Source organism: Castor canadensis, chromosome 3 (genome assembly GCF_047511655.1).
Source record: "Castor canadensis chromosome 3, mCasCan1.hap1v2, whole genome shotgun sequence".
Lineage (NCBI taxonomy): Eukaryota > Metazoa > Chordata > Mammalia > Rodentia > Castoridae > Castor > Castor canadensis.
Window position 1 is genome coordinate 181,785,055 of NC_133388.1, and position 25,947 is coordinate 181,811,001.

General features: G+C 35.7%; 1 protein-coding gene across 10 annotated transcripts in view; it reads right to left on the minus strand.

The window, feature by feature from the left end:
* Atad2 (ATPase family AAA domain containing 2) overlaps positions 1–25,947 on the minus strand; it is a 53,539-nt gene that overhangs the window by 14,226 nt on the left and 13,366 nt on the right. For 5 of the 10 annotated variants that reach the window (XR_012446411.1, XM_074069152.1, XM_074069156.1 and 2 more), the window contains 18 exons: positions 24,272–24,321; positions 22,960–23,125; positions 22,623–22,725; positions 22,137–22,224; positions 20,655–20,876; positions 19,923–20,040; positions 14,910–15,017; positions 12,203–12,311; positions 11,846–11,961; positions 10,640–10,814; positions 9,629–9,717; positions 7,648–7,748; positions 5,351–5,487; positions 4,736–4,826; positions 3,687–4,001; positions 3,297–3,429; positions 2,541–2,727; positions 1,801–1,986 (listed from right to left, as the gene is read on the minus strand). Coding sequence is in view for 9 of the 10 variants with exons in the window: in XM_074069152.1 (XP_073925253.1) it covers positions 1,801–1,986; positions 2,541–2,727; positions 3,297–3,429; positions 3,687–4,001; positions 4,736–4,826; positions 5,351–5,487; positions 7,648–7,748; positions 9,629–9,717; positions 10,640–10,814; positions 11,846–11,961; positions 12,203–12,311; positions 14,910–15,017; positions 19,923–20,040; positions 20,655–20,876; positions 22,137–22,224; positions 22,623–22,725; positions 22,960–23,125; positions 24,272–24,321 (2,494 nt within the window). In the remaining variant the exon portion in view is untranslated. Of the gene's footprint in view, positions 1–1,800; positions 1,987–2,540; positions 2,728–3,296; positions 3,430–3,686; positions 4,002–4,735; positions 4,827–5,350; positions 5,511–7,647; positions 7,749–9,628; positions 9,718–10,639; positions 10,815–11,845; positions 11,962–12,202; positions 12,312–14,909; positions 15,018–19,922; positions 20,041–20,654; positions 20,877–22,136; positions 22,225–22,622; positions 22,726–22,959; positions 23,126–24,271; positions 24,322–25,947 lie in introns of those variants that run through there. The other 5 variants (XM_074069153.1, XM_020156491.2, XM_074069158.1 and 2 more) reach the window with 5 other exon arrangements.

Below are 25,947 nucleotides of genomic sequence, written 5' to 3' on the forward strand. Positions count from 1 at the left end.
AGAATACTCCAATATACAGAGCCGTTATTATAGAGACACGTTAGGCTGTGTATGTGCTATCAGGGAAAACAGAGGTTAAGAAATGGGAGCCTTAAAATAAACTGGATTTTTAGGAATCAGAATAAACAAACAGAATTGTGTAGAAAGTGCTTCAATATAGGTGGTATATCCACCTAAAAGAAAGGCTGTAAACCAGAGTCCAGAACTAGATAATTAACTGAACTAGAAACTTTTAGGAGGCTATAATATATACTTAATGATCATTTCCCAGCTTATTAACCTTCCAGTTTCATTATCAATATTAAAACAGAGTCATCAACTGTCCTCTTTTCTTCCCAGTCTGCCCTTTTCACAAACACTGATCTAGCCACCTAGGCCTCCCTGTTATTTTTTTCAGCATTCCAGACATAGCTCTGCCAAAGAGCCTCTGCCAGAAACATTTTTACCTCAAAGAGTTCACTGCCTTACAATTGTTTAGGTGTTTGTGCAGATACTCCTCACTGAGGTCTTACTTAGACTATTTAACAGTGACTCTACCCACACTCTTGGCAGTTAATAGCTAGTTATTTCTCCATAACAAGTTGCCATTATATATTTTAAAAATGTATTTATTTCTCTTTCCCTTTCAATTAAAATGTTAGTCCTTTATCTGTAAGGAAGATTTTTTTTGTCTATATGGTTTATGTGCCTAGAACTACACCTGCACTGAGTGCTTAGTAAGTATTTCTTTAACAAGTATTTGAATCTTTTTACTAATGTTTAAGAACTGTGCAAACAAATTTTATCAAAGGTATGAGAAAAACACTTATTAAGTTCATTCATTTAAAAGAAAATAAGCAAGTTGGGTGTGGTGGCATATGCTTATGGTCCCAGCTAATTGGGAGGCTGAGGTAGACTGCTTGAGGTCACGAGATTGGGGCTGGCCTGGGGAATACAGCAAGACCCTCTCTTATAAAACAATTAACCAAAATTAAAAATAAGAGAAATGTCAGCATAATAAAAAACACACATTAAGTCCGTAAAATGCTTATAATGTACTCTCTAAAAATACAAAATTGGGAAAAAGTTTCTGACCTCATGCGCTATGCATTCTGGTAGAACAGAGTTGAACAGATCAATAGTGAATGGCAGACAGTGATAAAAATAAAGCAGGGAGGTAGAAAAGGGAGTGATGAGTAGAGGAGCTATTGCTGTATTGAGAAAGACTGGTCAGCATGAACTTTTTTTTTTAACTACTAGTAGCTGTTTGAATTGGCACAAAATTGGAGAGTAGTTTGGTACTATACTGTGGGGGCCGGTGGTGTGGTTCAAGTGGTAGCACATTTCTCTACCAAGCACAAAGCTTTGAGTTCAAACCCCAGTACTGCCACCCCCCCGCCACTTATAAGTGTATATACTCTTTCAGCTATAGCTAAAATCCACAGAGCAGTGCTTATAATAAATTAAACATGAGGCTGCTCACTGTAGCGGTTCAATAGGAAAAAAATTATTAAACAAATCACTGATCAACAGGGGTTTGAATTAATAAATTACAGTACATCAAGGTAATGAAAAGGTCATAGAGCTCTTAAAAAGAAGGAGACTTAAGTATCAACAAATACAAAAGACACATTCTTTCCCCTCAGCGTTGGGAATGGAACCCAAGGCCTCACACATGCTAGGCATAAGGCTCTACCACTGAGCTATATCCCCAGCCATAAGACAGACTGACAGATAGTGATATGAATCATAGAATACCATTTTATAAAAGAAAACATTTATATTTCCACACACATTGTCATCCTATCCCTATAAAATTACCTCTTCGGGCAGAGCAGAATGTGGTTTATCAGAAGTTGCGAGTAGTAAAACTGGAGCAAATGAAGGAATATTATGCAATAATGTGGTAAATGTGGCTTTGAGTGTTGGCCCAACTATTTCCCACCACAGGTGGATATGTGGAACATATACTATACTCGGTGCCGTCCTCTTGGCTTCACGAATCATCTAATAAAAAGGAAACAAATATGCAGTTTTACAGTCAGTGCATTAGTAATCCCAGCTCCATTAGCCTGAAGTCATGTTTAATTTCCTAGAATTATCATATAAAACCCTCAAGTTTTTTTTAATTTTTATTTTTGACAGTACTGGGGGTTTGAACTCAGGGACTCATGCTTGCTAGGCAGGCGCTCTACAACTTGAGTCACTCTGCCAGCCTCTCAAGTTTTTTTTAAATGCCTCTTTCCAAAAATCTTACAAGTGTTAAGTGTTTCATATAAAACAGCTCAAGAAATCTAGGAGACTGTTCTGCTGTAGGAACAAAGGTTAACTTTTTATATCAAAATATTAAACATAAATTTAGTAACAACAGAAAGTACAGAATGTCTAAGCACTTAAATAGCAGTTATTGTTTTAAGTACTGTATTCACTTAATTCTCACAATAGCCATATTATTATCATATCTATTTTGCAAATAATGAAAACGAGACAGAGAGACCTAGTAACTTTCCTAAGGTCTTAACTTTCCTAAGAGCTTATTTATTTGAGCAACAACAAGTTACCTGGGCACATGTTTCTTCAGGGGATGTAGCACTAACTCCAAAAAGAATAGGAATATCTAATGTATATACAGTAAATTTTTCCAAAGCATGGATGACAGCTGGTGCCAAGTGAGAACCCTGCCCAAATCCTGGTTCTCCCACTATCAACATTCTTGGTCGAAAAGATATAGGTTGGTAACAGGCATTTCTGAAAAAACAATTCATAAGCTATATTTTAGAAAAATTAGTTTAACTATTTTCCCCAAATTACCAATTTATAAATCTTCGTAAGTCTATGCCTATCTATATACCCAGAAATCATCAAACATGGTTGACAGTTTCTGGTAGTCACTAAGTCCCATGGATTCTTAGAAATACTTTTATAATAGTAACAACTGTAACAACAAATAAATTTCTAATACTTTAACCTAAATAAAAAAACTGTGTGTGTAAGTGGGGAGAGGTGAAAGAGAGAGAAGGGGTGAATATAAAGAACTTTATATGTATGTATGAAAATAGAGTAATGAAATGTTAAAATTGTTTTAAAACGCTAAGAGGAGGGATGAGAAACAGTACTAGGGGATTGTATTTGATCAAAGTACATTGTATGAACGCATGGAAATACCACAATGAAACCCCTTTGTACAATTAATATGTACTAATAAAACATATATGCACATATAAAGCAGACTGGTTAGCCTCTTAAATCTCATTAACCAAATCTCACTTATTTTTAGGGAATTTGCATTAAAAAAACTCACATAAGGGAGAACATACCTATTCAAATGAAGAAAATTAAAATTTTCTTTTGCCTTATTGAAGGATTTTTGAGAAAGCCCATTTTCACATACCGGTGGAGCATCATCATCACTGTAAACCAAGTCACTTTCTAGCAGAGGACAAGAAATATCTGCAAAACAAGAACCAAACTTTATGTCATGCTTTAGTGAGCACATCAGTACACCTTAATGAAAACTTTTCAAGAATCAAAAATATCTGTGCAGTTAGGAATATCAAGTAAATATAAAAATGCTTTCAAAACTTAAAATGGGTTAAATTAATCTGTGAAATAAATTTCCTTCAAATAGAAACATTTCTGAGAAGTATAAAAACATTAACTTTACCAATTATGCAAACTAACTTTCAGTGGTCAATTAAGTTTTATACCTGAGGCTAATGATTTATTTGCTCCAATTTCTGCATGTGGAAATACTCTCTGTAAGGCTTCTAAGATCTTGTGAACAGTACTTTGCAGGAGTGGCTTCACAATGGCAGACAGTGCCTGCCCAGGTGATGTCACAGCTCTCTGGGAGGCTGGGACCATCTTTTGCATAGCTACTTCAAAATCCTTAGCTGAGATATTGATTGAAGAGAGATCCAACTGTAGCTTCTCGCTAGTGGTATAGATCTGTGGGTAGCGTCGACGTAGGGCACACAATGCAGCTTCGGCACATATTGACTTTATATCCGCACCACAGTATCCTACCAAAAGCAATAAACAAGCAAATAAAACCTCAAACTCAACTAACATGGTCATAAAGGAAAATTAAAAAATCAGCCTAGCTATCTAGTAGTAACAAGGCTAAAATTTCTCATTTACATAGTGAATGTATATGGTGGTAATAACCATCACACATCAATCAACTTGTGAGTGAAATATGCAGGTACTAATCTGAGTTTCCAAATCAGACTAAGTTCAAATTCTAGTCTATCATTTACTGTATCTTTGGAGAGCCACTTAGGCTCTATAAATGTTTCTTATCTGTAAAGTGGAGATCATGCTACTTAATTCACAGGACTAATGTGAAAATTCCATGAGGTAATATATACAGGAATTTAAGAGAATGACTAGGATAATGCAAATGGTCAACAAAGGATGACTATTATTAGTGTGATAATGTGCTCTAATTTTCCCAATGGCCAATCTGGCAAATATATGTATTTAAGATCTTGGACTTTGGAGATGAAAACATGCCACAAGTAAGAGATGAGAAACAAATATAACCTTGTAGAGTTTTGTTTTTTTGGATACATATCTTACTATACAGTCCAGGCTGACCTGGAACTTGTGAGCACTGTTTTCCTCTCCCAAGTGTGGGATCCCATGCCACCACGCCTGGATAACCTTGTGTTTCTTTAAACATAATGTTGCAAGACCACAACTTGTTCCATCTTTGAAATTAACATTTCTTTTAACTGTTTAAAACAATGTTTACCAACACAGTTTTCTGCTAGTTCTTCTAGAAATAAGTCCAGTGGTTTGGGATTCCAATCCCTTGTGTGAATCTTTAGAATCTCTTTTCGAGCCTATGAATAAAAACAAGTTTTTTTATAACTATAATAATGAAGTGGTATTCAGATTAGAGTAATTTAAACTATTTTGAGTTTTCTAAAATTTTGTAATAATGCTTAATATAAACAGAAGCATAAAACAGTAAAAATGAAAAAAGAAGTATCTGTAAGAGTTTAAATTCTGGAGCATATTAACTATAATAAGACAATTCTACCCATATTTTCTTATATGGTTCTCAGAAGCCTTCCGTGGCTTTAACAGGCTGGAATTACATGACGGCATTCAGGAAAAACCCAAGACTAATGAATTAGCTAAAGACTGATAGCTCATTAAGCTACTGAAGCAAAACTGACAATATCCCATGGCTGTGCTGAAATTAAAAGATGAAGAGTAATTTTAGAGGGACACTATAATACCTAAAGTATAAAAGATTATCCCCATTTGAGTTCTTTTGAACTAACATTTGATAATATCATGATACAAAACTGAAGGATCTTCAAAATTTGATGTAAAAAGTTAAGTGATGCTAAATTCTTACATCTTTATCAGGTAGGCTAAAAAGAAATTCTCTGTCAAAGCGTCCAGGCCTTCGTAAAGCAGGGTCTATGGAATCTAGTCTGTTGGTAGCCCCAATGATCACAATTTCTCCTCTGCTGTCCAGACCATCCATAAGAGCTAGGAGGGTGGAAACAATAGAACTAAAGGTGAAAAATAAGAGAAAAGAGATTAATACTATGGACACAGAACACATTATTTAGTAATATTTTTGAGGGGTAAGACTTAAAATGCATTAAACATGAGAACAAGTTTTTTTAGGGGACATAGTCAACTTCTAGTGGATTGAAAAAAAATCTATAAAATACTTATTGGCATTTAGAAACTGAAATAGGAAACATAAATGGTCTGTAAAGGACCACAAATGGATTCTGCAAGTCACTTCATGAAGCACAATTTCTCAAAGGAACTGGAAAGTTCCAAATCAGGGACACAACATTAAAAAACAATAGTTCCATATAGGACAAACAGTATCTAAAAATGGTAACACATACCATTATATGTACATTATCAAAAAAAGGACACCAAAAGAAAGTGAAATATGCATAAAGCATTAGAAAAGGATTTTCATTAAAACAATCTCCATTTCTTCATCACCCACCTTCAACAACTGTCAGTACTCCTTTATTTGTCTCTACCTAACTGCTTTAAAAAACAAAAAACAAAATCAAACCTCAGACATAACATTTAACCTATAAATACTCCATGAAATTCTTCATGTGTATACTTTTAAGAGATAAGGACTTTAAATCTAATTTCCTCAGATTCATCTCTCTCTCCCTCTCCCTCTCTCAATCCTGGGGACCAGGCACATGCCAGCCAAGCACTGTACCACTGTGCTAACCCTCAGAAGGTCTTTTTGCGTTTGGTTTGTTCAATGGAGGATAACAGAAGAGCTGTTACACACTGGCCATTTAACCTAAATCCTCAACTGTTTCTACTGTCCCAGTCTCCCCCCTATGCTTCCATGCCATTCCCTTGTTGAAGAAACTGGGTCATTTGTCATGTGTATTTCCCTTTTAGATTTTGGACTGGGCCGACTGTTTCCTGGTGGGATCATTCATCTTGTCCCTCTGTCCTCCACATGCTTTATAACTGATAGCTAGATCTAGAAACTTAACAGATGCAGGTCAAGTCATTTCTGACAGCACAGCTCATAGGAAGATACTATGTACTTTCTACCAAATCACTGTTGGAGGCACTTGATATACCAGTTTCCCACTGAGATCAACCAGTGGGTTGCAGTTATGTGAACTGTTATTAGCATACTCTACCCACATACCATACACTTAAGCTATGCCATTTCTACCTTACCCCTTTAGCACATGCTCATAATTATCATTTAAATCAAGGTTTCTCAACCTCAGCACTGGTGACAGCCGAAAATGTCACTAGACAAACGTCTGGTACAAAAATCATCCTACTTAAAACACAGGTCTAGATTTATAAGAGGTTGCAAAATGGTGATTTTCTGATTCAATTCTTCCATTTAAGCAGTGATTTACCTGTAAAAAAAAACCTCATTACTCCATCAACTATTGTATTACCCTGAATTATGATCTATATAGGTTTGGTTCTTTCCCTTTATTATCAACAAGTTAATGATGTAGCACCCTCTGGGGTGACCAACTAGATTAAAAAGCAAAAATTGATGTTTTTTCTGACCTGGGGATGTAGCTCAGTGATAGAGCACTTGCAAGGAACATTGCAAGGAACTGGGTTTGATCTCCAATACCACAAAAAACAAACAAACAAACTGAGGGGCTAGGCATGGTGGCATATGACTGGAGATGAAGAGGTTTGCAGTTTGAGGCCAGCCTAGGTCAAAAATTAGTGAGATTTCATCTCAACAAATAAAGCTAGGCATGGTGGTACATGTCTGTAATCCCAGCTATGAGGGAGAATGATCATCATCTAAGCCAACCGGGACAAAAACATAAGATCCTACTGGAAAAATAACTAATGCAAAAAAGGGCAGTGGGCATGGCTCAAGTGATAGTGTCTGCAGGCATGAAGCTGTGAGTTCAAACCTCACTATCATACACACACACACACAAATTATTTTTCCTGTATTTGACACATTTTAAACTATTTTAGTATTTATTTCTGATGTGCAAACTGTCCCATCTTTGGCCAGTGGGAAACCTGAAATTGGATCCTATGTTTTTTTTTTAAAGATAGGGCTTTACAACATGGCCCAGGCCTCCAACTAGCAATCCTCCTGCCTCCAAATCTGGGATTACAGGTGGGTGCTATCACGCCCAGCTCTGTCATTCTTACATTTGTTGATTGTTCCCTTGCTTCCAGGTATTACAAGATATCCCAGGCTTGTGTTGCTTATCTCTTGCTTCACTGGTACAACTGGCCATCTCTCCTGAGTCCTAGGATCAGAGACCATATTCTAGGGACTAGAGACACTTAACTGCTGTTGGAACTGTGATGCTTCTAGGCTGTTTAGAGTTAAGAATTATTTTGTCTTTATTAGGAAAACAATTTATCTTGAGTTCATATTGCTATTTCCAATCCAAAGTAAAAACTTTAGGGTTTTAAATTAGCTCTTAAACTTTATATTTGTATTTCCTTCTCGTAAGCTGAAAATCTTATTTACCAACAACGTTCATGTGCAATAAGATGCAGAGCACAATTTAATCACCTTTAACATACTAAATCCTAAAACACTGTTCACTTTCAGATTCTAAGACTTTGATTTAAAGAAACAAAACTTGTAAATTTCTCTTAAAATACATATGTATATAGCTGGCTGTGGCAATGCATGCCTATAATCTCAGCACTAGGAAGGCTGAGACAGTACTGTTGCCGGTCTGAAGTCAGTCTAGGGTACATAGAGACCCTGTCTCAAAAACCCAACCAACCAAACAAATACATCTATGCATATATTTGAATGGCATGTCTTTGCTTGCTATAATTACTCTTTAATTTCTAAAAAAATTCCTCCCATCTCTTAAGAATTGTCCCAATTGATTTGACTGCAAAGTGATGACAGTATTGTCATGTTTCTCCCTGTTGACACAATGAAGTCAGTGTGAACTGATAATGAGCCTTGTCATATATAGGAAGTTTATATGATTACTAACAGGGCATGTATAGATAAAACTTGTCACCACGGTACTCTACATTTCAATGTAGTCAGCAACAAATGAAATTGTCTAACATCAAGAAGGCCATCAGAGGACAGAAGGACAAAGGTGGCCATCAGAACACAGTAAATACTGTCAGACACTGGAAAAGTCAGAACCTACCTGGCAATCACATCGTTATTACGTTTCCTGTATTACCTCTAATACAAAACAATCCTAGCATATATGAAGGCACAGAAACACGTGCTTTAGGGTATCCCAAGTTAACTAAGTAATTATGTCTAACTCATGAGACCACTGGGAAAGCTCTGGAAAAGATGAATCAGAACTAAAAGCAGCTTCAGCCAGGGATGTGGCTCAGTGGTAGAATGCTTGCCGAGCATGTGTGAAGCCCTGGGTTTGGTCCCCAGTACCAAAAAAGGGGAGGAGGGAAGTAATTTAGATTCAAGTGGGACACAGGAATTAAGAAAAATGCTCCCTTGGATAAACACCTACTCATGGGGGACAGGTGCAGTCAAGGCTGGCTAGTATTAGCATCTTAAACAAGTATTAATGCCCTAAGACATATTTTGTTTCGTCTAGGCAATGTCTTAAAGCATCTGAAGCGGGACATAGCAGTTCATGCCTGCAATCCCAGCAATGGGGATGAGGGGAAGGAGGATCAGAAATTCAAGACCCTGTGTTTAAAAAAAAAAAAAAAAATCACTTGGCAACATTTAAGTATAAAATTTGAGAAAGCAAATCTATTTCTTAGGTCTCAGTTTCTGCATAGCAATAAAGGGCTGGAGCTCAAGCTAACTGGCTGTGCTCTAGCACTAGGGTCACTTAGCCATATTTACCACCACAACTTGATTTTTACCATTGGCCTTGCTCACCCACTTCCTGTGCCTTACCCCCTGGCCCATGGACAGCTGTTTGTAAGTGAATTAAATCTTCTATAACCAAGATTTGAAAGCTTTATTTAGAATGCTCTGACTCTCAGTAAAGGTTCAATGCTTTTCTTTTTCTATTGTGTTTAGGGTTCTATTAGCCAAAAAAAGAGAAACTTCTGGTTTGTTAAATGGTGAAAGAAACATTCACCATTAACATTCCATCTCTCAAATAACATCAAAACAGCTCAAAATATAGGAAGAAAAGTATGAGTGTCATCGAGCAAGTTTTACCTGTGAATCTGATCTTGCCTGCTTGACCGTACTGGAGCCAAACCATCTATTTCATCAAAGAAAATAATTGATGGGCGCATCTGATAGGCCTAAAAGCAGGTCCAGTGGTCACTTGTTATAATAAAAAACCTCAAATATGTAGATTTAATACAAACCAACTTAATCCAATTTCATTCAAACTTGCTTATCAAAACATAATTTATAAATCTATATAAATACACCATTGCAATCTATTTTCATTCAAACTTGCTTACCAGAAGTTATTTGTAATATATAACAATATAATTTATAAATCCAAGAAGTATTTTCAGACTTAGACTAAATTATAACATATGGTCAATTTTCTTTGAATTTTCAATTGGAACATCCAAAATATATACCCCACTAGTTACATAGAGTCCATACAGCTGTAGCTACTGGCTCACACAGAGAAATATCTTTAAAGACTAACTGTGGAGACAAAGACTAGAAGACAGCTACACATTCTACCTTCATGTTAGGATGGAAAAAATTACTTTGCAAAATGCCATAGATTTTTAAAAAACCTATTTCAGTAAAGATAAAAGAACCTCACAGAGTTCCAAAAAGAGATTTAAAAGCATTTTCAGCAATATGTCTCAGTAGAGCAGAATGTATTATCTCCCAATATGCTGTCAACACAATCTGGAAAATGAAACTGAAAGCCTCTGTAGGGTAAAACTGTTCAGCATTCACACAGAGACATGACTCACCAAGTATGAGACAACCTCTCTCACGCTAGGTATTAGACCTAAGACTCCAAAGAACTTAGATCCAATCATTCTTTTTCTTTTTTTACTGCATAGTTGTTCACTGTAGGTCAGTGTTATCTTACATATAAAAAGTAGAATAATCTCAAAACATTGTATTATTTGGTACAGTTCTTCTGAACTTATTTTTATGAAATGTTGATTAAGAGACTTCTCTAATCCTTATATATTTACACTTGCTTAATTATATAACTACCCAGAGAATTAAAATTTATTATCGTACCTGATCAAACAGCAATCGCAGCTGCCTTTCCGACTCCCCTACCCATTTACTCAGACAATCAGCACCTTTTCTCATGAAAAATGCAACTCTTTTCTCCCCTTGACTGCACTCATTGGCAAGTGCTCTAGCAACCAGAGTTTTTCCAGTTCCAGGTGGACCATAAAACAAACACCCTCTGTAAAATAATGTTACATATTTTAATACTTAGTTAAAAAGTACAGTGTTGAAACAAAAATTAGGAACCAACTTCATGAATTCATTTAATTAGTGAACAAAAAAGTAGGGCACGGTGATGTACCCGTCACCTAATCGGGAGACAGAGGTAGGAGGATGGAGTCCGGGGCCAGCCTGGGCAAAAGCAGAAGATCCTATCTTTATAAAAACAAAGCAGAAAGGGCTGGGGCATGGCTCAGGATTAGAGTGTCTACCTAACAAGTGCAAGGCCCTGAGTTCAAATCCAGTACTGATTCCTCTGCCCCCCCACATTAAAAAAAAGGTATAAGACAAGTGAAATATAATTCCACAACGACAACTTAAAACCTAGGAGTTAATATTGATAAAATTAATAAAGAAACTAAATAAAACCCTTCACTTGAAATACACTTTCTTTTATTCATTTATCATAGTCACCATATTATCTTACCCTGCATATGCAATCATATAACAATCACATAAATCAAAAACATCTTTTCTTAAGGAATAAGGTCTTGCTATTTAGCCCAGATTGGCATTGAACTTGGGATTCTCCTGCCTGGACTCCTGCATAGTGGGATTACAGTCATGTACCAGCACACTGGCACATAATTCAAATTTTATAGGGGGTAAGAATATGTATTTTAAGGAAGGAGAAATACAGAAAAAATTTGACTTTATTTCTTTTGTACTCATTAACTTATTTTAGACATTTCCTGTAAGAAATAAATGCTATTTAATGTTAACACTTGTTAAATTTTTTCAATTATAAAGTTCACTTTAAAATTCACATGCTTAACTGTGATTGATTTATTAATAACTTTATACATTATTTTTACAGGGTAAAGGGAAAAAAGCTTACTAATTTAAAAAAGTTTACAAATAGTGTTTTTGTATTGAGTGATTCAGGGAGAAAAGTTGTATAGGAAATAATCAATAAAAGTGTGAGAAGTACAAGCAGCAATAGTAGGACAGCACAGATTATGGTTAAACTGAAAAGTGTAACTTGATTACCTTGGGGGTTGAATTTTGAATTTTTCAAAGACCTCAGGGTAAAGTAACGGAAACACTACCATTTCTTTAAGAGCTGCAATATGGTTAGACAGCCCACCAACACTGTCAAATCTCACCTGGCAATGGAAGAAAACATCGACAAGTTTAGAACATCACCCTATGTCTAAACAATGCCAACCCGCACGTAATTAACAGTTAATTATTTAATTAGTTGTGGCCCAAAGATTTTTAAAAAAATGCTTATAAAGTTTAAAGTTTCTGACGAGAAATAAGTTCCTTTTTTAACTTTAAAATTAAAGTAAAACAAAGAATACAATAGATTAGGTGAAGCACACATTTCAAATTAAGAGTACTCACTGATGAATCTAGTTGCATTGGATCAACATCAGCAAGGCTTGCTCCAATTTTCATTCGATCTTTATAAATTCCCCTTACTTCATCTTTCCGAAAATTTAAGGGTAGGCATCTATTTAAAAAAGATAAAAAAAAAAAAAAAAAGACACCTATCAACACACCTTCCTCCCCAAATTAGAATATTAATCTTAATTAAATCATGAATTTCAACTTCCTTATTTTCTTTATAGGCCTTAAACTTAAATGTTAGAAATACTTAAATCCAAAGCTTTATTATTAAAGACACACAATCAAATGATAATATCAAATGACCAAGATGCCATAGCATCATAAAGTAATTCGTGGTGGAGAATTCAGACAATACTGATATACATTATAATGCTGTATCTAACAAACAGTATTTACAACTTGCAAGATGCTGTCTTAGTTTTGGATGCTTTACTTGTACTAAGTCACTAAATCCTTATAACAGAGATAGGTATTACTATTTTCCTCATTTTAAAAGAAAACCGTGGCACAGACGAGGTACTTAATTTGCCTAAGTCACTAAACTGGTAAGTGATAGAGCTAGGAATAAAACAGAAGCACTCTGTCTCCAGACCTGTGACAACTCTGCTATGCTATAATACCTCTTCACAGAATTCTTATAATCCACCAGCATCTGGAGCCACATCAATCCTCTCACTAGTTTCCTAGAATATTTTATAGATGGAAAAATTAAGATTGTCTATGCTACAGAAGATACTTATACTACAATGCCTAAGCAAAGACTGACTGTGGCAACTGAACACAAGTAATGGCATATCATACTTGCCTAAGTGAAAATTATTGCTAATTTCAAATTTCACGAGGAACTTAAATGATGCATAGTAATTATAAATGGTCAAGCATGAGGCCCCGAGTTCAAACCTCAGAACTGCCCCCCAAAATTATAAATGTTTATGGAGTACAGTGTGATGTTTTGATACATGTATACATTATGTGATAAGCAAACTGGGATATTCAGCAACTCTATCACCTCATATATTCACCATTTCCTTGTGGTAAGAGTACTGGAAATTCTCTCTTGTAGCTATTTTGGTATATTTAATACAATATTATTAACCACAGTCACTCTGTGAGAGAACAGTGCCATGAGGAATTTATGCTGAGAAATTTAAGATGGACAAATTTTTAATTGTAGCGTCCCGAAAGGTATTTCTTAAATAATTCTTGAATATGCAGCTTCAGGATGATATGATTCATTGCTGTCCAACAGACATGAAATATAAGCCACAAATGTAATTTTGAATTTTCGATTAGCAACACTAAGCAAACAAACAAAAATGCCAAAGTAAAATATTACTTTATTTATCTTAATATACCAAAAATAATTGTTTTAACATACAATTATTTTTTTTCTTTGTTTGACACGGGGTCTCGCTATGTAGTTCAGGCTGGCCTATAACTCATGATGCTCCTGTCTCGGCCTCCTGGATGCTGGAGTCTACAATCAATTATTTTCAAAAATTCAGCTATTTTATATTCTCTTTTTTTTGTATTAACTGTTTGAAACCTAAGTATGTATTTTATACAAAGACTTAAGAGTATATCTCAATTTGAACAAATTACACTTCAAATTCTCAACAGCCACATAGGTTAGTGTATACTGTAGTGAACAGGGCAGATTTAACATGGTAAGAATAGAGCTTAGACTACAAAAGTTCCTTGCACGGCCCTTTAATTATTATTTTCAGTTGCTCTGTCAAGCACTTTTCTTTACTATAGAATTTTTTTTGGCGGAGGTATGGGGGGGCAGGTCTGAGGTTTAAACTCAGGGCCTCATACTTGCTAGGCAGGTTTTATACCACTTGAGCCATTCCTCAAGCCATTATTTTCTGCTGGAAATTATTTATCTTATTTTATACTTAAAAAAAAAAATCTACCTATCTATCTATCTGGCAGCACTGGGGTTTGAACTCAGGGCCTCATGCTTCCTAGGCAGGCACTCTATCACTTGAGCCATCTGCCAGCCCTATTTTTGTGGTAGGTTTTTTGGAAATACATTTTCATGAACTATTAGGGCTTGCTTCCAACTGTGATCCTCCTGATTTCTGCCACCTGGATAGCTAGGATTATAGGGTAAGCAATCAGCACCGGACTCTGCTGGAAATATTTAAAAATATTGAAAGTATTAAAAATATTAGAATCTAAGCATTTCATTTTCATTCATCCACCCCGATCTGTAAAATGAGAGTAATTCCTGACCTATTTCATGTAATTATTATGAAAATCAAGAGGACTTGATGTGGACTTAAACTACAAGGAGTTATGATATGAGTAAAACATTCAATTTCCCTAAGTGGGAAAAAAAGTATATTTGAAATTAAAAAAAAGTTATTCCCTAAAGTCAATGTTCACAAGCCTCACTGAAGACTATATGATAGTGTGGCAAGAAATCATAACATTATATTCTAACCTATTATTTGTTTCAACTGTAGGTATTTCTAATAAGACAGTAGAGTGGTTTATACAGTCAGCCAAGCAGTAACTATTTTTGAATTATTCTTTTTTATCACCATTAAAAAAAGAATCACTGATAGAATTCGATCAAAGTACATTATACACATGTATGGAAATATCACAATGAAACCTCTCTGTACAGATAATATATGCCAAAAAAAAGAAAAGAATCACTGGTAGTTTAAAAAGTCATCGATATAGTACTCACCTATTGATAGCTCTATTACGGCTCCTTTTCCTTCGCCTCTCAAAGTGTTGCTCATCTTCAGAAGAGGAAGAAGAAGTAGAGTCACTACTGTGGATTGCATGCCTTCGCCTAAAGTGAAGAGGAAAACTGCAATCATGATGGGGGAAGGCAGGGAAAAAAAGGCATAGGCCATAGTAATCAGAAATACTTAATCATTCAGAAAGGCTTATCATAAACTTAATATATTTGCTGAAACCTTGTACTATGCTTTATTGATTGAGTCTTTTGGAGGTAATAAAAGACTTGGACAACTGAAAGGAAGGAAAATAAAGGATACTGTGGTAAAGCTGATCATCATGCTCATTAACAGATGGTCCACACAGAGTGACTTTTTAGTCCTGATATAAATTAATAATTCTCAAAAAAAAAAGAGAAAAAGAGAGTATTAGAATCTGTGGTATTATAATTTGAAAGAGCATACAAGATCTGGGTTCAATTCCCAGCCCAGTCAAAAACCCAAATCAAAACAAAAAGCTGGCAAACAATAAGGACTAAGATGGCTTTTTATTTATACTATATCATCAACTGTAAATTGACAACTCAACTCCACCATCGAGCAACTGTATTAATGTGGATGAATTATCAAAGCCATGTGTTTTCTTACAAAACAGTAAAAATAATATCAAATTCTTTAGACTGCTTAGTAATATTAAATAAGACACTTAGTGCTACAAATAAAAATATTTTTTAACCACTTTTACATTTGGACAGTTGCAAAAGCCAAAAAAAAAAAAAAAGAATCTGGCGGGTAAAACTTAAAACTTTTAATCATTCTACTGGCTCAGGGTCTACAACTTTTCCTGAGTCAGAGTATAATCACGAGAAGTAGATTCACAATCTATTATTTGCATATTGCAGGTCCACAATCTCTTATCTTAAAAACAAAAACTGTAAACTACTAGTCTTTGAATTATTCACTTAGCAGCAAAAACCATGACCTGAAATGGCACAAGTGGATGCTATCTGTCCACTTATTATGATTATTACTGTTTTTACTGCAGAATTAACATATCTAACTATGCAGTAATGGCTCAGGCAACTCTAGAGATGTTAGTTACACACTATATACGTTATATGTTACCTCTGTAAATATACCCAAAAAATCTAAATTCTGAAATGCAAAGGGCCCCAACGGTTTTGGATAAGGTTTATGAAATCTCAAAAATAAGAGAACGTAATCCTCAACTTATCTACACATTCAATATTATTTTTGTGACCAGCTTATAACTAAAATTATCTAGTATATGTCACAATATTAAATTGAAGACTAACTTATTTAATGTTATCATTAATATTAGACTCTAAAGCTTCTATGTAATTGTATGTGAACTTACTATGAATTCACGGAATTAAGATAAATTTCACAATGAATAAAAAAGGACTAACACTTAGTGACTCTTTCATATACTTATTTGACATATTACTTCATATAAAACTCACCCTCTCCTTATAGTGCTAGAGATTGAACCCAGGATCTCAGACATGCTAGGCAAATGCTCTACCTCTGAGCTATACCCCTAGCCCTCTCACTTAATCTCAATTAAAATTTTGGACGAGTATATTATCAGTAAGCTCGTTTTACGGACAGGGCTAATGTGGTTCAAAGGTTAGATAACTTGTTCAACAAATGAAAATTAAATCATTGATAGTGCCAGAATTCAAATCTATGCCCATTACCAAAATCTACATTGTACATATAACTACACTGGTGATTTCTAATTTTTTACTTCACAAAGCAGTAAAAAATTTTAAGCAAACAACAATGATGTGCATGAACATCAGGTATTGCGGTCTGGACATGAATCATCTCCCTAAAAGGCTCATATGTTGAAGGATTGGTCCCCAGCTGGAGGCACTATTGATGGGTTTACAGCTTAATTATTAGGAGTAGGGCCTGGTTAGAAGAAGTAGATCACTGGGGGGTGTGGCTTTGAAGGATATATCTCATCCCTAGCCTCTTCCTCTCTTTCTGCTTCCTAGTCATGAGGTGAGTAGCCTCTTCTGCCACACTCCCACCATGATGCTCTGTGCCATAAATACTAAAAGCAGTATCAAATGATGCTTTGGAGATGTGACTTATTTCCATGCCTCAGCAACTGCATGAGCTATAAACAAGCTGGTCTCTTCAAGTAAAAGTGCAAAGGCTAATAAGCAAAATGACTACATTAAGGCTGTTAGAAGAGATAAGATCTTCACATGGCCTTTTCAAAAAAGTCAAAAATAAAAGGGAGCTGGGTGCTGGTGGCTTACACCTGTAATCCTAGCTACTCAGGAGGCAGAGATCAGGAGGATCACAGTTTGAAACCAGCTTGGGTAAATAGTTCTTGAGACCCTATCTTGAAAAACCTCATCACAGAAAAGGGCTGGTGGAGAGGCTCAAAGTGTAGGCCCTGAGTTTAAACGCCAGTAACGCAGAGAAAAAAAAAGCTGGAAGAGTGGCTCAACCAGTAGAAGAGTCTGCCTAGCAAGTGGTGCGAAGCCCTGAGTTCAAACCCCAGTATCACTCACTCACTCACTCACTCTCTCTCTCTCTCTCTCTCTCTCTCTCTCACACACACACACACACACACACACACACACACACACACACACACACACACACACACGGCAACCGTGGAAACAAATGTCTGTCAACCAATAAATGGATGAATAGAACGTGCCTATCCATATGATGGAATGTTATTTGGAATAAAAAAGAATGAAGTATTGATATGTGATACAACAAGTCAAAGAAACCAGCAGCAAAAAGATTCCACTTTTAAGGAATACTCGAAATAGGCAAGTTAGCCAGAAAGTAAAATTGTCAGGCACGATAGCTCATGCCTGTAATCTTAGCACTCAGGAGGCTGAGGCTGGCAGAGCCCAGTTCCAGACTAGCCTGGGTTACAGTGAGACCCTGTCTCAAAAAACTTCAAACAAAAAAAATAAAGTAATGGTTGCTTGGGGCTGGAGGGATTGGGAGACTGTAGGGTGATCACTGAAGAATCAGGGTTTCTCTCTGAGGTGATGAAATGTTTTTAAATGACTTGTACAATTTAAATAGATAACCTGTATGGCATATTCATTATTGCACTAAAGCTGGGTTTTTTTGTTACACAAAAAATAAGTTTAGAGAGATTATAAAAACCAATACATGTCAGGTGCTGGTGGTTCATCCCTATAATCCGGGCTACTTGAGAGGCTGAGATCAGGAGGATCGCAGGTGAAGGCCAGCTTCGGCAAATAATTTGAGAGACCCAAATAGAACAATATGGACTGGAAGTAGGGCTTCAGTGGTACAGTGCCTGCTTTGCAAGCGTGAAACCCTCATTCAAACCCTATTCCCACCAAAAACAACAAACCCCAAGGTTAGCAAGTTAAATAATGTGACCCAGGACAGCTTTCATCTTTTAATCCATGCTTCAATTTAAACTTAAAATGGCAAAATCCTCCACTAGTCTATCAGATCAAGGGAAGGAACTCTGCCTTACTCATTTTTATATCCATTGTGCTTGGCACTTGGTAGCACTCAAACATCTGTTAAATAATTGGAGGAGTAAAAAAATTCCTGTACCAAGTAACTACTAATTTTTCACAGGGATATCACTAGATATCAGAAACTTATAAGCAAAGGTATCTCCTCCCAATACTACTTTCTGCAAGACACACTGTTAACTGCAAAGCTAGTACATCAATAAATGTTATTTCCAGAAACACAAACCCATCAAAGATGGGGAAAGAAATTAAATCTCAAAGTAACGATTAGCCTCTTTCTTCTGCTGCATCAAATAGAAGCTTGCTCCTTCAGCCAGGTATTCAAGATTGTTGCCCTGATCCTGGGCTTTGGTGGTGGCAGGGCTCATGGAGCACCATTATCTTCTGTCCTTTTCTAAAGATCATTACATTTCACTACCAAGATAGAAATTTTTAACAATATTCTAAGGAGTTTATGGAAAAACTGCCCATGTAGCCTCTTTTCAAGTAAATTGCTCTTAAAAAGCTATTAGCCCTAGCACGGAGTTTGCCTTCCTGAATCTTCATCCTTCTGGGCTCTGGTCAGGTGAAAAGGGATGGTAGAAACACAAACTTATGATTTTGACAATGAAATTAAAAGACTCAGGAGCACAAGTGTATTTTTTCAGCACTTACAAATGTGCTGACTTTCATGTCCAAAATGTAATAGTTTGCTTCTATGAGACTTCCCATAGCTATTCAAATAGGTGAAATCTCCTAATACTTCAGTTTCACTTCTGAGTAAATTAATAATGCTAGGGAAAAAAAACACCACTTCCCATGCCAATGTCATTTTTTCATGCCTTATTCTTCTCTCATTCATGAACCACTATAACGTTACTAAAACCTTGATTATTCCAATGCATTAAAAATCCTCTCACTACTCAGCAAAATGAGGACATAGCATGCATTACCTCTTTGGACTTAAATTTGACAGACAAGCAACAACTATTCGGATGTAAGCCCATAAACAATTGTAATAGTCAAAGAATACAAATGTTTCCTAAAATATAAGAGAAACAGATTATAAAATAGATCCAGAAAAAGATGATCATACATGAGAAGTCTAGAAGCTACATAACTTAGAACATTTGACATGGTGGGAAAATATCTGTGAGTAGTATATGAAAAAAGGGCTTAACTTATATTCTAAATGTGAAAATTAAATGAAACAATCTATGTAAAATACTTAACAGAGCCTGGAATACAGTACAACTGTTGTTCTATTATTCAAGTATGGAACAATGGAATACACTACCTTACAAAGTTAGTTACTAATGCTTCTGATTAGTGGAAGCAAGAGCAAAGAAAACCAGCTAGTGGTATTGGGGATTGGAGCACTAAAGGCATAAAATAAATTGCTCTCAAATATGAAATTCTAGAACTCTACCCTAATATAATCAATTCAAAGACTCTAGAATCCAGCCTAAATTAATATAGCCAAAATTATGTTATAAATTGATTACTATTGCAGAATCAAACCTGTTCATTCGTTTACAATAAGGACTTCTTGCTCCTGCAGAAGATAATCGGTATCTTGGTCTTGTAGGAGAAGCTGGGCCACTGTAAAACATGTTGGGCTTTTTCTGGTGACGAGGCTCTAGAAAAGGAAATATATCCATGTAAACATACATACATGTATATGTTACATATATCCATGTAAACATATAAATATGTATGAAGATAATTTGGCTCTTTATCTAAACACTTACAAAGGTGCTGCTGTCCATGAAAGTACTAGCAAACACATGTCTTATATCAATTATATCTGCAGGGTTGCTGCTGAAAATATGTATAGCACGCCACCAGCCAAAACACACAGTCCATAAATAAGCACTGTGATTCTACTCATATACTACCCGGTGATTATCAGATCTGTGTGTAAATGTCACAAGTACTAAGGGACACTGTAAACAAATCTAAAGCAGTCCTATCTATACAAACTGACAAGTCAAGAAGAAAGCTGTGCAATCTAAAATAAAAACAGACACAAATTTCAAAATAGCTCAGTTACTTGCTTTGTTCAAGGCTAACATTTAACTCTGAGAAAATGACTTCCTGCAAATTTAGGATAGGTTAAAACAACAGTATGAGTATTTAGTAAAAGGAAAACATGGAAAAGTACTTTGTAAAAAAAAAAGAACAAAGGTGGGACAGTGAAGATAAAGCTAATGTACATATCTTTCTCCTACAAAAAGCATGACTAGCACCTACTTTCCATTGGAGCCTGGTAGTAAACAGTTGCTTTTCTCTGTCTAAGATAGTAGCGTTTCTGATTATCTTCTTCTCCATCTTCTTCATCTTCATCTTCATCATCATCATCTTCATCATCTTCATCATCATCATCTTCATCATCATCATCTTCATCTTCTTCTTCATCATCTTCATCTTCACCATCATCTTCATCTTCATGGTCTTCACCTTCTTCAGATGATTCTACAATTAAGAAACATTTCCAGAAGAATACCCACCAAAAAGGGGAATGATTTTTAACTTAGGGAGCTCAAAGAGAAAGAAATCCTCCCTTTTAAAATCTATCACCTTTTAGGGCTAGTGGAGTAGCTCACGTGGTAAGAGTGCCAGTGTAGCCAAGTGCAAGGCCCCAAGTTCAAACCCCAATGCTGCTAAAAATAAACAAATAAATAAATTTCATCCTAGGTTATTCACAGAAAGAACCTGTGATTGCTTTGCATCAAGTTTTTTTTTTAAACTTAAGTAAAAATTACAGAATTAAGCACTAGGAAGCAAAGAAAGCAGTTTGAAGGCTACTCTTAGCACAAATTAAAGTTTATGTTATTGGGAATCTTATTAGTAAAGGCAAGTCTACTGAAGCTTCCAAGTTAATGTGGCACATAACAAGTTTTAACATCTCCTCACTTAGTTTTGCCTTTTGTTTGTTCATTTTCTTGTGATGCTGGTGATTGAACTCAGGGCCTTGTTCATGCTAGGTAAGCGCTCTACCACTGAGATGTATCTCCAGCCAATTTTTGCTTTTAATTGACATTCCATATGGCTCCCCTGACTGTTAATGAGTTACAAGCAGCATAACTCAAACAATCTTCTTAGGATAATTCTAAAACATCCTCCTCAAACACACTGAAAATGTGTTTTAGAAAACCGGTTCTCTCCAGGTGCCAGTGGCTCATGCCTGTAATCCTAGCTACTTGAAAGGCAGAGATCAGGAGGATCTAAGTTTAAGGCCACCCTAGGCAAAAAGTGAGAGACTATCTCAGAATACACAACACAAAAAAGGGCTGGTGGAATGGCTTAAGTGGTAGAGGGCCTGCCTAGCAAGTGTGAGGCCCTGAGTTCAAATTCCAGTGTCCCCCCCACACACCAAAAAAACCCCCCTGGTTCCAACTCAAGAAGAAACAATTATGCTAATTTATCTTAAATAAAAGAGCAAAACTGAACTTTAATCACCATTTAACTAGAACAGGGATGTATTGTCTTATCTGCAAATGTACTATATAAACAAAGCAATGTTATTTGCTTTAGAATTGTGTATTTCAGTTACTTTCTAAACAAACCACACTATGCTTTTCTCCCTTGTTTCCACTCCTTTTAAATTATGGCCAATCTGATAATCCACACAAACTACCATAAATAATGCAGCTTCTGAATGAGAAGGCTATTTCCTACTAAACAAATTACTTAAATTCAAACATGGAAAACAGGACAAGAGAAAAGACTAACCTACACTGCCTTCTTGGTTATCGGTTGTTTCTTCATCAGCTCGTTGAATACCTTTTTGTTTTCCTCTTGTATACATATTAAGATTGCCCTACAAATGTTTAAATAAAAGCCATTATCATTTAGTATACAATCATAAAAAAAATATAGTAGGACCTCCAATCATTCTTAAAAAGATACACGTACACGGGGGAAGGGGGTTTGAAAGGTGGGGGGGAGGTGGCACAATGTATACACGTATATATGTGTATGTAATATATATATACACGTATATACATATATATATATATGTAAGTAAATGTAAAAGTGATAAGAGGAGAAAAAAAAGACAAAAAAAAAAAAAAAGATATGTACAGTTAAAAGCTTGTAACTCCGATAGTAATTAGTCATTGATCAAACAAACGCTGGACAAGGTGATGAATAATCTAATTGCAAATTGGTTATGTGCCACGGGAAGCAATTAAATGAGAGTTTAAAGCACACCCTTACTTCTTCTGCTTCATTGTACACTTCTAAGTCTTTAAGCTCCCTCATTCGTTGTCTGCGCATCTTCTTCATGTCGTCCATTTTTTGAAGTACAGCTTCAGCAGTGCTTTAAAAATATTGATAAAAATATTTCAATAAGAAGCATGGGCTTTCTTGTGTAAAAATATTTTAAAATTTCTTTACAAGAATTTAAACACTTAGTATTATTACAAAGGTCTCAAATAACCATTCTCCCTTATTCTTTACACAAATTGAATGCATTAAAATCTTCAGGATGGTCAAAATTCATGGTCCTCCAAAAAAAAGACAAGTCATTTTGGTCTGAGTGATTTTCACTTACTTTGTTATGAGTTTGTCAAATAGTACAGACTGGTTCACAGTACTGTACCGACTTCTAATCCTACAACTTCGGCGAACTTCAACGTCACCATTCTCTCCATGCAAATGCTCTGTAGTCTGAACAATGTTTCTAGTCCTCAATGACCGAGTAACTGCAATCACTTTGTCTTCACAAACGTGTACAGAAAAATAAACATTTGAAATAGTATTAAAAAACAATTTTAAAATGAGCAACTGAATTGCTAAACTTTCATGTAACAAAATTATAGCAACTTAAATTTACCTTTCTTAAAAACATTAGAAAATAAAGTCATACCATACACCTATGGTATACCCGCCCACTCCCAAGAAAGATATGCAATACAAAAACTTGCACCCACATATTCCTAATAGCCCCAAACTGGAAATAACCTGTCCATCAAAAGATAAAGAGAGCTGGGCGCCAGTGGCTCACACCTGTAATTCTAGCTACTTGGGAGGCTCATGGTCAGCCCAGGCAAAATACTTCTTGTGACCTCATCTCCAAAAATAACCTGAATAAAATGGACTGGAGGCATGACTCAAGGAGTAGAGTACCTGCTTTGCAAGTGTGAAGCCCTGAGTTCAAACTCCAGTCTGCCCCCACCCCTAAAAATGATGAAGAAGAGTTGGAGGCATGGCTCAAGTGGCAAAGAGCTTGCCTAGAAAGCCTAAGGCCCTGAATTCAAAATCCCAGTTCCACCAAAAAGAGATAAAACTGAGTGTGGTGGTATATGAAGAGACCAGTCTGGGCTACACAGCAAGACCCTGTCAGAAAGATGGGAGGGAGGAGTAGGGGAGGAGGGAAGGAGACAAAGAGGGAGGGAGGAAGAGAGGAAGGAAGGAAGGAAATGAGGAGATAAGCAAATTGTGGTATATCCATATAACAGAATACTACCCAGCAACAAAATGCAACAACATGGACATGCTGAGTGAAAGACCAGATTTAGAAGAACACATGCTGCATGATTCCAGTCATATAAAACTTTAGACAATGCAAACAAAGTTACAGAGATAGAAAGCAGATTGGTAGTTGCTTGGAAATGGGGAAGGGGTGTAAGAGCCAAAAGAGATGGTACAGGGACCTAAAGAAACATTTAGGTGTGATGGTTAGCTTCACTATCGTACCACAGTGAAGGTTTCACTGTCAAACCTAACAAAGTATGCATTTTAATATGTACAGGCTATTGTATGCATCTCGATAAACTTGAGAAGGAAATTAGCGTGTTGTAAAAAGAAAAACAAAACAAAAACACCAATAAGCAAAAACCTTAAATGCTATTAACATTACTTACCTTCTTTGCACTCTTCTTTTTTCTTATCAGCCTGCTGTCTGGCCAACTGCCTATATGAAGGAAATATATTAAGCAATTTAATTGACATAACTTTAAATGCTATACTCTAGAAGATAAAAAGTTAAGTAAGCCTGGAAAGTAAATACTCAGATACAAAAGCCTAAGGTTTTTATATAAGTTATAAAAGCTATATTCTTATATATCTATGGTGATATAAGTTATGGTTAAACAAAGTCTAAGAATCTTATTTGAAATTAAATGATATAGGCATTAGCTCTTAGCAAACAAAATTAATCAAAACAAATCATCCTACTAGAAACGAGAAGTGAAATCCTTAGTCTAGGTATTTAAACTATATTATAGTTGAATCAAGTATTACACTGAAACAGCATACTGTGTTTTACATCACAGAGATATAGCAGTCCTACATCCTTAAGGAATTTATAAATGTAAACAGAACTCATGCCCTTAATGATATGTTAATTGCCTTTTAAGAACACCTGTTGGCTACAATGTTTATACAACATCTATCATTATCATTCACATGTAGAAACAGTCCCATTTGTGAGTCAAGTATCCCACCTACAAACCAGCTAACAGAATAGACTGAATTGAAAGAATACTTTCTAAGCCTTAAAAAAAAAAAAAATAGTACCCCTTCCTCATCTTTTTTCCAAAAATCCACGAAGCAGACAAATTAGTCTCATCAACTTATTTTTAGTGACTATTTTCCATATTTGGACAGGTTTTATCTGCTCATCAATGTATTTCCAAGTAGGCTAGTGTACACGTGTGGAATTTCATATAGTATACTTTTTTTTTCTGTTAATGTATTATACTTAAAAATAAAATGAAACCAAGCTGGGGTACAGCATAGTAGTAAAGGACTTTTCCTAGCATGCTTGAGGCCTTGAGTTCCATCCTGAGCACTTTTTAATAAAGTGAAATCCAAACCTCCTTATCTAATGAGTTAACTCGTGTGTTTTAATAACAATGCAAGTCAACATTAATTCGTTACCTCTCCCAGAACACAAGAGCCAAAAAACTAAAGCACAAAAACCTTATGCAATCTGTTAAAGGGTTAGTTCATGCATAGATACACACTTTTCTCCTAAAGGAGCCCTCCTTCCACACCATGTAAGTCTTTAAGGAAAATGGTGTCTTTTTTTTTTCTGCAGAGGAAGGGAGGTGCTTTTATTCTTTTTTTTTACATTTTTATTAGCATATATTAGTTGTACAGGGGAATTTTATTGTGACATTTATGTGTGCTTATGTGTCTTAATTAGATTCACTCCCTCTATCCTTTTTCTCTTCCCCTCTTCGTAGAACAATTTCAACAGGTTTTACTGTCCTATTTTCATACACATATACAATGTACATTAACCATAATCAATTCACCCTCCTTCACCCTCTCCATTTGCCCTCCCAGTGCTTTTATCCTTGTAGAAGTTGGTAAACATTTTGTTAAGTTGTTGGACTTAATATTTAGGTTTATGAGTAGTATAGTTTCAACTACTTCACATCGTGGCATGAAAGCTGTCATACCAAGATGAATTGGCATGGATGGTTTCCAATGAAATTATTTACAAAAACAGGTGGCTGGACTTGGTCAACCCCTGTAAATCTGATTAAAGCCATCAATCTTTTCTTCCTAAAACACTACATATACATTTAAA